At 41.6% G+C, this 14,541-nt stretch overlaps 1 protein-coding gene across 1 annotated transcript; it reads left to right on the forward strand.

Moving 5' to 3' along the window:
* Positions 1-6: 6 nt before the first annotated feature.
* FUT11 (fucosyltransferase 11 (alpha (1,3) fucosyltransferase)) lies at positions 7-8,180 on the forward strand. Its single transcript, XM_009322448.1, has 3 exons — positions 7-381; positions 1,689-2,314; positions 7,481-8,180. Exons 1-3 carry the CDS (start codon positions 124-126, stop codon positions 7,626-7,628), a joined length of 1,032 nt encoding a protein of 343 aa, XP_009320723.1. The 5' UTR covers positions 7-123; the 3' UTR covers positions 7,629-8,180.
* Positions 8,181-14,541: the final 6,361 nt, after the last annotated feature.

Raw genomic sequence — 14,541 nt, forward strand, 5'->3', positions numbered from 1 at the left:
CGGGTGGCCCGGCACCGCCGCACCAAGGCCCTCATCTTCTACGGCACCGACTTCAGGGCCTACGAGGCGCCGCTGCCCCGCCTGTCCCACCAGACCTGGGCGCTCTTCCACGAGGAGTCCCCCATGAACAACTACGTGCTCTCCCACCCGCCCGGCATCCAGCTCTTCAACTACACGGCCACCTTCCGCCGGGAGTCCGACTATCCCCTCACGCTGCAGTGGCTGCCCGGCGTGGGGTACCTGCGGGGCCCGGCGGTGCCCCTGGCCGAGAAGGACGCGTGGCGGCGGAAGGGCTACGCCCCGGTGCTGTACATGCAGTCCCACTGCGATGTCCCCTCGGACAGGGACCGCTACGTGAGGGAGCTCATGAAGTACATCCAGGTAGGTGGGGTGGGCAGGGAAGCCGTGGCATGGCGTTGCTGCAGGAGCCGGGCCCGCCCGGCCGCCCCCTTCCACCTCCTCTTTTTAATGGGGTTTGTTTGTCCTTGTTTTTAGCCAAGACGCGAATCATAACGGGATGCATGGCGACTACAAGCTGGACAGAAAAACTAGTTGTTTTCCTTCCCAAAGCGTGGTCTAGACTACACCGCATGCCAGTAGGTAGGCCCGATGGTAGCTGTTAGTTGTGGAGTTGGCCAGACTCGGGATCAGTCACAAGTCGGGCTCAGCCTGAGTAAGCGTGGTCTTGTGGACCAAGTGCTCCACGTTGCTGAAATCTCTGGACCTTTAAGTTCCCGTACGGGGAGGCTGTCCATTTACAAGCCCTGCTCCCATTGGAAAGTATAGGTGTGCAAGAAAAAGACCGGTTGCTGTGTTTTGAGAAACTGCTTATCTGCGCTGTGGTAGGACCATGTTATTTCCATGGTGGTTTGTACTGCTCTGGCACAGCTGATGGAGAGGAGCTTCGTAAGCTGAAATAACGTAGTTTCTTTCTAGCAGAAAAAAAGTTTATTGCTTTTTTTTTTCTTAAAAATTCTGAAGGATAGTAGATGAGGGGAAAAAAAAAAGCAAGCACGTGCTTTTAGTCTTTATCTGAAATGTCTTTTTCCTAGTCGTTTCTACTGTTTCTATTGGTAGTGATTCATTTATTGTGCAAGTTCATCCTGTACTCGGTAGTGAAGCAAAGACAAAATTTTTAAAATATGACTGCGTATTGTCGAAGTATGAAGCAGATTCCAGATCAAGTGTATTGTCTTTCATTTTCGGACAGTATTCTTTTAGCTCCCTGCATCAATTTTTCTCAGTCTAACAAATAGAAAATTTTTGCCAGCTTGCTGAGACTGGCAGGAACTGTGTGTAATAAATGTTTGGAAAAGTACTGGGTCCCTGTTAAGTAGAAAGATGACGCTTAAATTAACAGAGAGAGAGTTGAATGCCCTTCCTTACCTCAGTTTCTGATTTATCTGCTAATAAATACATTTTTGGGTGACATCTTCATTTCTCAGAAACCCCCCCCCGTCTGTAGCATGGTTTATGCTGCTTTTGAAACTGAGCACTGGGTTTCCTCTAAAGCACTTAGAACTGGGACTCTAGGAATAGTCACAAGGGAAAGAACTTGGAGTGAAGGTGAAGCTAAACTAAGGTAGCTAGGAATTAATCAAAGTTAGGAATTTTACGAGAACTACAAGCTCTGAAAACAACCTCCGGGCAAACAAATCACTTTGTAAAGATGCCGGTTGTTATTTTAGGTTGACTCCTATGGGAAATGCCTGCATAACCGTGAGCTTCCCAGTGAGCGACTGAGAGACACCTCTACAGCCACTACAGAAGATTCTGAATTTATGACTTTTATCGCCAGGTACAAGTTTCATCTGGCCTTGGAGAATGCCATATGTGACGACTACATGACAGAGAAGCTGTGGCGTCCAATGCACTTGGGTGCTGTCCCAGTGTACCGAGGCTCCCCAGCTGTGCGGGACTGGATGCCAAACAACCTCTCCATCATTCTTATAGATGACTTTGACAGCCCCCAAGAGCTGGCAAAGTATCTCGATTTCCTGGACAAGAATGGAGAGGAATATATGAAGTATCTAGAGTATAAAAACCATGGTGGAATCAAAAACCAGTTCTTGCTAGAGAGCTTGGAGAGGCGGGAGTGGGGTGTGAATGACATGACTCTGCCCAATTACCTGAATGGCTTCGAGTGTTTCATCTGTGACAGGGAGAACACCCGGGTCAAAGAGGAGCAGGAACACAAGAAGTCTCATGGGAAAATTCCAGCTCCCAGACCTCGCATAGCTCAGTTCAAGCACATGGGATGTCCTATGCCAACCCCTGGGTTTGGAAGTGTTGAAGACCTCTCTGGAGGAGACGGGTAATGTACCAATACTATGCTTTTTGAAGGGGAAAAAAGCTTCAAATAATAGTGGCTGTAACTTTTAATAATGCTTTGTACTTAAAGGGTCTCTTAATACATTTCCCGTTACACTTTATGTAATGTCTTGTGGGTGGTATGGTAGTTCTGCTAGTACTGTGTAACACAGAGGCTGAAAAAGGGGCTTGGACGGTGGTGTGGGTTAGTGGTTGAATGAGGAGCGTGAGACACCCATAACATTCTGCTAAAATGCTCTGTGACCTTGGGCAATATGGTTATCCTTTGTCTGTCTTAGCCTTGCTTGCTTGCTTGTTTGTTTGTTTGTAGGAGGAATGTTTTTCGGTACAGAGATGTACCGGCTACACTTGGTAGCCCTTGGGTGAAAGAAGCTCTATACCTCATTACAAAGTACTGCGTTAAGAATGGGGTTGCCACTGTTCAGTGCAGGTCTGGTTAACCCCTGTTGACTTCAGAGCAGCAGTTAGGCTCACCCAGAATACTTCACAAGACTTCTTGTCCTTTTGTGTGACAGAATTCTGGCTTGTGTTGAAGGACGCCATCCCATTTATTTAGGAGAGGGACCGCGCAGCACAGAGAATAGGTTGAGTAGTTTCTTGTCCCCTTTGTGCGCAGGGATTGCTAGTGTTGCTGGAATCTCCCAGGCCTAAAGCCCAGTGTTAGCCATCTCTACTGCGAGCTGCCCTGAAGTCTTGTCAGCAGGGAACGAACCACACCAACCCTGAGGCAACCACTTTTGACAGGCAGAATAGGGTTTTGTTTGCATGGTCTGCTTAGTATTTATACACGTGTTGGTACAAAACAAGTCAGTGCTTGGGTTCCCAAACCTTGAGTTTTTCCGTTGACAGTATTTGAGGTTGCAGTTGCTAGAAGGAAGGGTTCTTGCAGTTCATAAACCATGTGTGCACTCTTTGTGGTGTGTATTACTAGTGTAACATGTTTGGATCCCCCAGGTTTGTCATTTTTCTTTGCATCACCTGCAACAATTTCTGTCTTCATAGGCAATGACTCAAGTGCATGCAATTCACTTTGTATAAGCCATCAGACAGCCGTCATAAAGATAAACCCTCAGCCGTAGCAGATCTTGCCTATGTTCATAGCGATCTGTCACCAAAGATTTCAATGTTCTGATCTCAGTCCCGCTGTAGTATTAAATTAATGACTTTTTGAAAATATCGGGAAGATCTCATGCGCTGTCCAGAAGGAAGTTGTCAGTATACTCTATCCCAGTTTATATCAGTTTACAGCTTTGTTAATGACTTCCTAGACTGAGGAATTGAATGCTTAGGAGTGTTAAAATGTTAGAAGAAACAGTGTGTTGAAAATGTAGAATCCATCATTTCAAGTACGCTAACCCAGAACTGAGTCCTATGTGGAAATGAAGCTCTAAAAAAGTTTTTATTACATTACCTGTGCACAAAAAAGTATGAAGAATTTTGTAAGCGTGGGGAACTACTTCATCCTATGTTTGGATGCTTTCAAAAATGGCCAAGTGAAGTTAAAAAAGGAAAATCAGCCTGAGGTCATTCAGGTTGTTTGGGAAAGGCCTATTTCACAAAACTTGTGATGTTTGTCATTAAAAAGCATTTTTCACAGTACAAGTAATTCTCATATTGACTAATTGAAAAGTTATGCTTGTAAGTAAAAGGGGTCCATAATCCTCTGTTTTCTGTTGTTTGATTGATTTATTGGAGCTTTTTTATAGTAATACCTTTTCTCAGCTCGGTAGCAAAACGTGCTTTCCCCTTGTAGCGTGCTATGCAGCATCCTACCCTATGAGAGTATTCTCTACTTTTTCATAGATTTTCTTTTGCTTGAGCAGCAGGTGGCAGTAGAGAAATGCCTTTGAAGGCACAGCATGGGTGCCTGTGCCACTTGCAAGCTCAGGTACTGCGTCATTCTGTGCAGCGGTCATCAGCAAGGAGTTTTGAACAGTTGGTCCATAATCAGCTGCATCCCACGGAAGTTTCCATGTCTCACTGAACCACAGTGTGTTATTCTCCCCATGTTTATAGACATAAGATGTGTCTGGAGAAATTGTACCAGGGAAACTTTTACGTTGTCTGCTATCTGCTTTAGAAGGATATGTATCTGTACCTTCTGAGGCATGATCAAGGGGATCTCCAGTGAAAGACGGTGGTTTCTATCTCGTAAGCATCTGAGCTTTCACTGTTTTTATCTCCAAAATGGAACATGATTGCTTAGAATCGTAAATGGTGTGACAGTAACATAAAATTGCCACCAAAGCATCAGCTAAACGTGCTCATATTTTGCCAGAGTTTGGCAGTAATATTATGTCAACAGTGTGATCAATTTAAATGATTGTCTACTGAGCCAGCCAATTGTGTGTTTTGTTACTTTAGCAAACTTTATTGTGGAAAAATGACGCAGGCCTAGTGGGGTTACAAATGATAGAATATATGCAACATACAAGGTCTGACTCTAAAGATACACTGTGACTTTGAGTTCTGGAGGCTTCTGGAACTCGGAGAACAACAAAGGCAATTGGAGTTGGCAATGGGAGCAAGTACCCAATTACAATAAAGTTACCCTGTGCATCTGCATGCTCTGTAACCCTTATTCCCAGATGTAACTTGTTTTTAGGGTTGATGAACGTGCTGAATTGACAGAACTGTTGCATCAGAATCTCTCTCTATGTAGGTATATGTAGCCAGAGCACATTTTTATCCTTTCACCTTGCTGTCCTTTAGCTCTAAGTGTGGAGACGCGGTTCTTAATCCTTACGCTTGCAGCCTCACTTGTATTTGGACTTCTGGGCTTCACACCCAAGTGAGCTTAAGAAGAAAGGCTGAACAACCATTTGTATGTGTTAGGTTATGGGTCAGTCAGTATAATCTATTGAATTCTGGGCTGCTTTGTACAGAAGATAGTGAGTTACGGTGCGACTGATGAGTAGAATATCTGTTTAGTAGGAACTGGAATCTCCAATTATTCTTGGACTCCCACCTTTGTGAAGAGAAATGTTTGGTTTGTTTCATTGATAAGGATTCATCTTCCAGAAGTGGGGTGTTTGAGAGGATAACTGTAAGAAGACTTAAGTGACAATACCTTTCCCGTTACCTAAAGTTTTCATCTGTGGTAGCATGAGAAAAGAGAAGCCAATGTGCCTTTGATAAAGGAATATTTTGAAACTATCGTGGTTTTGCTAGTTCCATTTTATGTCGATGTCACAGTTTATTTACGACAAGAGAAAAACCAGCTTAAAAGTGTATCAGATTTGCCACGTGTACACTGTAAGGTGTCTCTTGCAATAGAATCCAATAATCAGCCAGGATTAAAGATAGATCTGTATCTTATGGTAATAACATTTCAGGTGTATGTAGTTGGTAGTTTGAGGATATTTGTACAGTCCTGTTCATCCTGGGGTACCAGTTTTTTCCAAGTTACAGAATCAGAGTGAAATTATTTTCTTAAAAACCAATAACAGCAATGTAAAAAGAAAAATACCAAAGTGTTCTTATTTAATGTTTTGACAGAAGTCCTCACGTGGATACTGGAACTCCTTTCAGTGTTGTTTCCATAGAGTTCAGCTGGAAAACATTTTCTTTTTTCTGTTACCTTCTGCCACTTAGTCTTGTGTCTAGTACTTAATGCAAGTATACTAATTTTCCTAATGTGTGCCCTTATTCAGTGCTGTAAAAAACAAGTAACTCATGTTGGCAGTCCTTGAACAAAGGTTAATAGATTTAGCTGGTAAGCAAAGTGATCTCACAGTGTGTCCAAGTGCTGCATTTTAGAAAGGAACATTTCAGCAGACTTTTTTTTTTTTAATGCAGAAGTAAGCCTCCGTCTATGATCCTTCACATTGTAATCTACGTTAAAAGGTTTATTTTGAGGTCTTTGTTAGTGTACACTGCAGAAATGTCTCACCATAGATCATAGAATCATTTACGTTGGAAAAGACCTTTAAGATCATTGAGTCCAACCGTTAACCTAGCACTGCCAAGTCCACCACTAAACCATGTCCCTAAGCACCACCTCTACACGTCTTTTAAATACCTCCAGGGATGGCGACTCAACCACTTCCCTGGGCAGCCTGTTCCAATGCTTGACAACCCTTTCGGTGAAGAAATTTTTCCTAATACCCAATCTAAACCTCCCCTGGTGCAACTTGAGGCCGTTTCCTCTCGTCCTCTTGCCAGTTACTTGGGAGAAGAGACCGACACCCACCTCACTACAGCCTCCTTTCAGGTAGTTGTAGAGAGCGATGAGGTCTCCCCTCAGCCTCCTTTTCTCCAGGCTAAACAGCCCCAGTTCCCTCAGCTGCTCCTCATCAGACTTGTTCTCCAGACCCTTCACCAGCCTTGTTGCCTTTCCCTGGACACGCTCCAGCACCTCGACGTCCTTCTTGTAGTGAGGGGCCCAGAACTGAACACAGTATTCGAGGTGCGGCCTCACCAGTGCCGAGTACAGGGGCACGATCACTTCCCTGCTCCTGCTGAGAGATAGATAAATTATTGCCATGCCTTGATATAACACAAATGAGAGTAGTAGTCCACAAGATCATGAATGGGAAGGGAATTGCTGAAAGTTGCAGTGGTGTAGTCTGTGCTATGAAAAGTTCGAGAATGTATGCATTGAAAAAAGACAAAGTGTATACTCATCCATGTAGTCTACAGATAGTCAGGGTTGAGGGATATAATGATTTTTTGTCTCTGCCATGTATAACCTGAGTTTGTAATGACTAGCTGTCATTTTCTAATTGTTAAATGGTTTATCTGAAAAAAAAAATTGATTCTTAGGCTAACTGTTATACGCATACTGGCCATGGAAAGCTATTCCCAAAATCATATGAGGACTCTGTGCTAGATTTTATTTTAATAGAAGTTTTTATTCTCTACAGTTAATAATTTAGTCTCTTTGGTTAACACTACAGTCGCATGCTGGTATTTCTAGAATGTTGTAAAGCTAATGCTGAACTTACATGTCCTGTAGAGAATTTTCATAGCAAGTTTCTTTAAATGGCTTGGAGCACAATGGCACGGTAACAACATACTTTGTCATGACTATCTCTGGGCCTGTTTTCCTCTTAGGTGAAAGAAAAAAAAATGGTTTCAGTGCTATTAACAGCTGCAGACTCATTTGTTTTTTTAATGGTTTATGGTGGTGTCTCTTTTTTTGTTTCAGTTGGAAAGAGATGTGGCTGCAGGATTATTGGCAAAGCCTTGATCAGGGTGAGGCCCTCACTGCTATGATTCATCGCAACGAGTCGCATCAGGGAAGATTTTGGGACTATATGCATGAGATTTTTCTCAAGAGGACGAGGCAACACTGACCCATCTTTGTAAGAGCTTGATTTGAAAATTGCATTGAAAGTTGAGACTGCAAATTCTTACCTCGTTCCAAATGTTTGCCTTGAAATAGAAGAAAAACTCTCACAGAGGCTATTTTTTCTGGCGGATGAAGTGAGTAAGTTTCTGTTATGATTGGATTTCAGCGGCGGAGATCTTAGCAACTGCTTTGATTTGAATTTCAGCTCTGTGGTGTGAAGCCACTCCTGACTTCCGGGTGTCAACATGTGGGGCAAAAGAGGAATTTACTCTCCTTTTGCATTTGGTATCATTTCATTGTGGCTTACATGACTTCAGAGGAACACCTCTTCAGACTCTTGCTCAAATGCCCTAAGTTATTTCAGGGATTTTTTTAATCTCCAAAATACTGTTTTTTATAAGTATTTTATCAGTCACTTGTTCTCCTCATTAAAGTGTACTTTTAGCTGCTATTAACAAATAGCTTTTCCAGTGAAGGAATTACAAAAGACAAACGTCTGAGGAGAGCAATTGTGCCTTATGAAATTGCAGCAATAAAGTCTCTTCTCCCCAAGTAAGCATGCCTCAAATACTCTTACTTTTCAGGGTAACTGAATAGCTATGGGCAGGTCACTTACTCTCTGCCTACTTTTCCTCTTTTCCTAACTGTCCAGGCGATACGTACAATGGGATGAGAGACTAAATTATTTAATTCACAACTTTCAATGAAGTATTTCACACCAGAAAGTGTATTATCTGGTATTGTGCAGAACTAGAGTAAAATTAGTATGCTTGGTTCTTCTATGTTTCCATCAAAGCTGAAATCCCAGCTATAATCTTGTCTTCTTGTTATCTCCTTAAAACCAGCAATTCAGAGGCCTTTGATTTGTTCTTTTTGAGTATCTGCAGCTTTCTGCAAAGACAAAAACATTTTGACGATGGTGCCTTTCCAGTGGCCTCTGCAGTTTGGATACAAACCTTGCAGTCCTTCTGTGCTGAAGCGGATGATCAGGACCAGGTGCACTGAGATGGTTTTGTATCTCTACCAAATCTTAATACCTGCATTAATGCAGTATGATCCTGGTCTGTGACTGAGTTCCTAAAAGTGATGACATGTCGATAGATCTTCCTTGTTGCATAGCGTGTATCTCTTACAGATATAAATAAAGTCCACTGTTCCCTGCCATGTTGGGTACCTTTCTGAAATAATTGATCTTGCATTGGAGGGAGACTAATTCACTTAGTGTCACGGGTTTAAAAGCACAGGTAAATATGGCCACACTGCAGTGATGTCTCTAATGGTATCATGGTATTTTATTTCTCCATTTCTCCTCCCTCTTCAGAAGTAACTACTGACTACATGGCCGGAGTTTATCCATACCTAAGACAGGATGTTGGTAACGAAGGTCTAGAGACTGTGGGGTAATTTCACTTCGTAAGGCAGTTCATGCGTTACTATGGGAAGTCTGAAGCCTGTTAGTAAAAGTTAGGAACAGGAGTGAATCTACATTCTGTCCCTAATTAAGTCACTATCTATTGCTTAGCTGTGGATGGGTCACTTAATCTCATTTTTTTTTTCTCAAATTCCCGTTCATAATGTTACAGGTATGATATTACGGGTATAATATTAGTATAGGTAATGATATGCATCTCAATGTTTGCCTCTCAGGTGATACAACAATATTGCAGTGTTAAAATCTGGGCACCTCGATAGAGGAGACTTCAGACCCATAACTATCGTGGGATTCTTGTAAATGTGGAAAATACGTAAAATACATGCTGATCTCACCTGATTTTTTTAAGGAGAAAACTGCTTTTTTTTATATCTCTTCTATAATAATAGTAACAAATGGTTCTTCAGCTAAAATGCATTCATCAGTTTATATTCCTTTTTTTCAGTTACTCAGGAGACACGAATACTTAAGTGAATATATCTGAATTAATTGTTAAAGTGGATTACTGAAATCAGATTAAGATTACAGATATGTGTATTCAGGATTGAAGTGGCCACAATGTGCTTGAGAAGTAAACTACAATAAAACAAATTAAGGCTGCTTTAGTTCTGAATATCTACTTCTACTGAACAGTTTAATGATATTTAAATAAATTGTTTGAATTAATGCCTTCAGTTACTTCAAATTCTCTTCATGTTTCTGTATAGAAAATCATTCAGTCGTCTTTAACTGCATGGTTCTCTTAATTAGGTATATCTCAAAACCCTTTCTTATTCAAGTGTCTGGTGGGGTAGTCAGGAAGAATTTCTGATCTTGCTTTTTGTACTAAACATAAAAACCAAGAACCAGGTACTAGCACATTCTGCTTTTGCTATTTTATCCTGTAATTTAACTAGATTTTCTAGAAGCGTGGGATTTATAACCAAGTCCAGGTGTTTGTTATAATTTGTCTGCTGTTGCCAAAATTAGACATGCTACATTTAATGTATTGTCCTTGCAGGAATAACAGGAGAAAGTACCAATATAAGCATGTGTATCATAGCACCTGCTCAGTTCTTGATTAGTGATGTCCTAAAGCCTCACTTTGCTCAGCAAAATGAGCATGTTTGTCAACTAACAATAGAACTAAAGATACGGTGGTACAAACTTAAGAGTAGCTAGCAAACCAGCTAAAAACTTATTCCTTGGGACCCTGATTCATTAAGTTGCTAGTTCATAACCATGTATTCCTTCACCACTATTTATTATCTGTACTCAGCATATTACAGTCACCAGTCACAAGGTTTTTTGTTAGTCCTACAGGGGTTCTTTTGGTATCGGTTTGGGTTTTTTTGCTATATGTATGTACTACAGAAGGCTGTTGGTTTGAGCTTCGTGACTCTTGCCAAGCATGAGTGTTTCTGATTGCCGTATCCCTTCTTAACACAGGTATGAAAGTAGCACAGATATGAAAGTAACTTTATCACAGATATTCTGTGGTTTTTGTCTGAGTTTTTCAAAGCACAACTTTTAGTTTGTAGTTAAGAGTCACAAGCCAGTTTCAATAGCTTTCTCTTCTGAGTTCTTAGTGTCTTCCTAGGTTTAACTATTTTTTACAGTCTTACAGGTGGTGAGCTTCTCAAAAGGTAATGAGTATCAGCTACCACTCCTCACAGCCACGATGCTCACCCAAGCCTTGTGTTTCTCTTGTATCTGCAGAGTTTCTTCTGTAGTAATAGATCATACTAGCTTTATCGTCTCCTGTATGTCACAATATGTCCGTGATTTATAAACAGTGTGTCTGTTGCCTATATTAATATACTAAATGTGTTTCACTTATTGTACATGGTGTTCAAGAATTAAGGCTGAAATATTTCTTCCAGTGCGTAGTATGAATAACTTGTATAGCTGCCAGGCAAACTCCTCAAGGGCAGGGGAGGCGGGAAACTTCCCTAGCTGGCTAAAGACTTGTGGTTGCAGTTCTGTTCCAGGCTGCTGACCGACCTTCACAACATCCACTTCTCTGCACAGCAAGGACTGCAAAATGTTGAATAAAGGTGGTTCTACCACCAGGGCTTTGCTTTCATCTCCCTCCTGTTATTTGGAGGAGGCAGGAGGAGAAGCTGGGTCTCATACCCTTGAAGAGTTTGAGATTAATTTACATAATAATGCATTTGAAAGGATTGCTATATCATGTCCAAAGACTACTGCCAGTCTTAGCCAAAGTGAATTCAATTTACGATCCTAGTTGTCTTTCTACTAATGCAAGTACGTGAATGCAGACAAGGAGGAAGTTCACTGCAGCAACTATTAATATTTTGGAAAAAGATTTCTGATTTCTGTTCTTGACTGCTAACTGGATTTCTCAGTTCACTGCTTTAAATCCAAACCAGCTAGATGGTGGCTGAATGTCATCACTCATGTTGTGACTACTTGGAAGGCTTATATGATACTCAGACTGAACAGTGTATACGACATCTTTCTTAATCAAGTTCTTACAGTGCAGGAGCCCATACTTATAAAAACACACAACTGAGACTAATCGGGAATTTTAGCAAAGATATCAAATATTGAGGATGATAAAGAGATTACCTCTGTAAACTCTTTGGTAGGCTTCTACTAACTAGGGTGAGTCACTTCACTGCTTGTCATGCATTTTGCCTGTTTACTGTGTGACTAGAGGGAGGATTTCAAAGCTGTCAGGATAGCTTTATTCACCAGCATTAATGTTCTAACAATAGGTATCTCTATTTTTTCAGTGAGAAGCTGGGTATTTTATATACTGAACTAGTAGTCTGTGTTTTCTGTCCTTTAGCAAGGACTGCAATTTCTAGGAAACAACCTCACTGAAGAACATTGATTTGATACCTAGCGTTAGTAATTTCTAGAACTGAAAAAGAATTGGTTTTTCTTATTTCTGTCACGGTAGTAATTCTCAAACTGAAGGATTTCTGGGTCCTCTGTGATGGTAGGTAGAATGAGAGCCAAGCAACAGTGGATATGTATGTTTGGAGGGAAAGGAGAATGAGATTCTTTCCCTGGAAATGGTCTGCAAAGTGCAGCAGGTGGAGAATCACAGCAGAAATGCCCCTCTTGCACCTTGGCAGAGGGTAGTTTTAACTGGCATGGAAGAACAAATAACTCCTAAAGGACTGGGAACGGGATAAATTTAATTGAAACACAGCCGTCAGGGACATCCCTGTTTAAACAGGCTTTGCTATGTTAGACAAGCAGCCATCTGCCTCCCTTACCATCCTTGCATACCCACTCTTCAGCTATTGTCCCAAGAGAGCCACTCCCTTAATGATTATCTGTCATCCATTTGGTTGGATTTAATTAAGATTGTTGATGGATCTCCAGGCACCTTCTGAGAAGTTGTATTCAAGAGAAACACAGGGTGGCGGGTTCCTTCATTCTGCCCAGAGACTTCTACTGACAGGTTGAAATTAATCAGAGACAAAATCCTTTTAGTGATATGACCAGCTGAGCCAAAGCCTGTGTCAGGCTTTAACAGACTGCACTTCTCTTATGATTCAGAGCTGGCAGAGAGAGATACATGGCCCCGCAGAGGAATTAGGAAGGGTGGAGAAGAATGGAACTGCAGGATCTGTTCCAGAGCTCTGACATGACTGGCATCTTAATTTGTATGCTGTTATATACATTCTTTCCTGCAGAAAAGACCCATCTAATGCTGAAGTGTCTCAGCTAGAGGTGGTTCTGGGGATCTTGGAATGGATCAGAGCAGATACTTTGTGGCATCTCTGAGCAAATAAGGAGGCATCAGGTAATTTGCAGTGGAAATGGGCTGGATTTGAGTAGATCTGGGAGTTAGGGACTAGGGATGGCAGCTCAGAACTAGTCAGGTGGACGGAATAATGCAGGGCAGCTGATCTGATTGAGATAGCTCAGGATCAGGTAGGCTATTGTTGGAGTAGGGGTGGGGGGGCGAGACGACAGAAAAGAAATTGCATCTGTCATTGTGCTAATGAATGCATTTGTGTTAGTAAGTGCATTAAGTGCTAATACTGTCCAAACACAATAGCTCAGCAGACAGGAGTAAGTCTGAACCGACTAGAATCTTAGCAAACTGGTTAGTTTCATGACTAAAGTTAAAGTGGGGGTGCCTTAACTTTTAAGGCATCTCCAATTAACTTGGAGTTTAAGGAGGTCAGGGTGTGACAGTTGAGAATAAACTGTGGTAGGTGCGGGTATTATGAAGTTGTATGAGAAGAATTGGGGCATTCTGGATAAACTTGGGTGAATATACTGGAATTTACCTGAAAGCTGGATCCAAGCAGTTCAGAGAGACATGGATATCAACTCTATTCATTTCTCCCAATACAACCGATTTCTTAGCCTCATCCCATCATTGTTTTTTAGGCAGCCTCTGGAGGTTTTACATAGTTACTCCAGAAAGTGAAGGATCCATGGTGTAATTTCTCACCTCTTAAAGAGGTATTTAAGACAACAATCTCATTTTCAGGGTGTATTTTATTACAGCATTGTTAGCATTGTGTTTAATTGTGGCATAGCATTATGCTACAGCATACTGTAGCATCATAACTGGCCCTTATTCCAGTTGTGATATAGATTCTTTTCAAATCTGATACTAGTATTTAATCTCTGCAGTTCATTTTGATTTTGACTAGCTGAAACGCAGGCTAGGATTCAGCTTTAACTATGTTGATCCAAGTAAAGTAGTTGTAAATGCAGTTAGCATTTTACATGTTCTTCGTAGTTGTACATTCAGGATTCACAATGAAACATCATCAGTGTGTTGAGGGAATTGGGTTTCTGACTATCCCTATAAAGGCGGAACTCCTGTCCCATCCATTAGTGTGTCTGTGCTATCAGCTATACAAAATACAGGCTATAGAGAGACTTGGCTATTGAGTAACACACCTCTTCTGTAGTTCCACATTCTCCCTTAAAACGAATGTTTGTGTCTTGCTTCGGACATCTCTGCATGGTGTGTGCAGACACCATCACGTACGTTATTCTGTCTGCTCGGGAATTCTTAGGCTGATGCTCCAATCCCAGGCTGAATGCCAAAAAAAGAAATTCTAATGCAGACAGCATTAACTGACAGGAAGCTATTACAATTCTCCTTGTGTAGCTTGCCTGTCTCTTTCTCAGCCTCCCCCCCATCTTTCTTGGAATTACTTAAAAGAGAGATCAGCTTTTGAAGGTGAATGTACCTGAAGGTGCTGCCACCATTAGCTAATGTAATTTGGAAAAAGGGAGGTTGATTTACAGGGGGTGCAGTTCAGCTTCTCTTACATCCTGGTATTTGCATCCTTCCTTTTTATTGTTCTTGTGCAAGTCTAGTCAGTAATTGCAGCAGGCTAAATGCAGCAGAGAAAAGTGGGTATCAGTAGGGGTAACTAGAATAGGCAAAACCAAGAGTAGCTGAACCTCCCATGAACTGGAATACTGAAAAGTACTTCATCTCCCTGTCTTTGATTTGAAAGATTTCTAATGTTTAGAGTTGCAGGATGCAAGCCCT

This window comes from Pygoscelis adeliae, unplaced genomic scaffold (genome assembly GCF_000699105.1).
Source record: "Pygoscelis adeliae isolate BGI_AS28 unplaced genomic scaffold, ASM69910v1 Scaffold244, whole genome shotgun sequence".
Lineage (NCBI taxonomy): Eukaryota > Metazoa > Chordata > Aves > Sphenisciformes > Spheniscidae > Pygoscelis > Pygoscelis adeliae.

What these genes read in the sequence shown, in the direction of transcription:
- FUT11 (XM_009322448.1), top strand. Translation starts at nt 124, where the DNA reads ATGAACAACTACGTGCTCTCCCACCCGCCCGGCATCCAGCTCTTCAAC. An exon ending in AGCTCATGAAGTACATCCAG is followed by an intron (nt 382 to 1,688) that starts GTAGGTGGGGTG and finishes TTGTTATTTTAG; the next exon opens with GTTGACTCCTATGGGAAATG. An exon ending in GACCTCTCTGGAGGAGACGG is followed by an intron (nt 2,315 to 7,480) that starts GTAATGTACCAA and finishes TTTTTGTTTCAG; the next exon opens with TTGGAAAGAGATGTGGCTGC.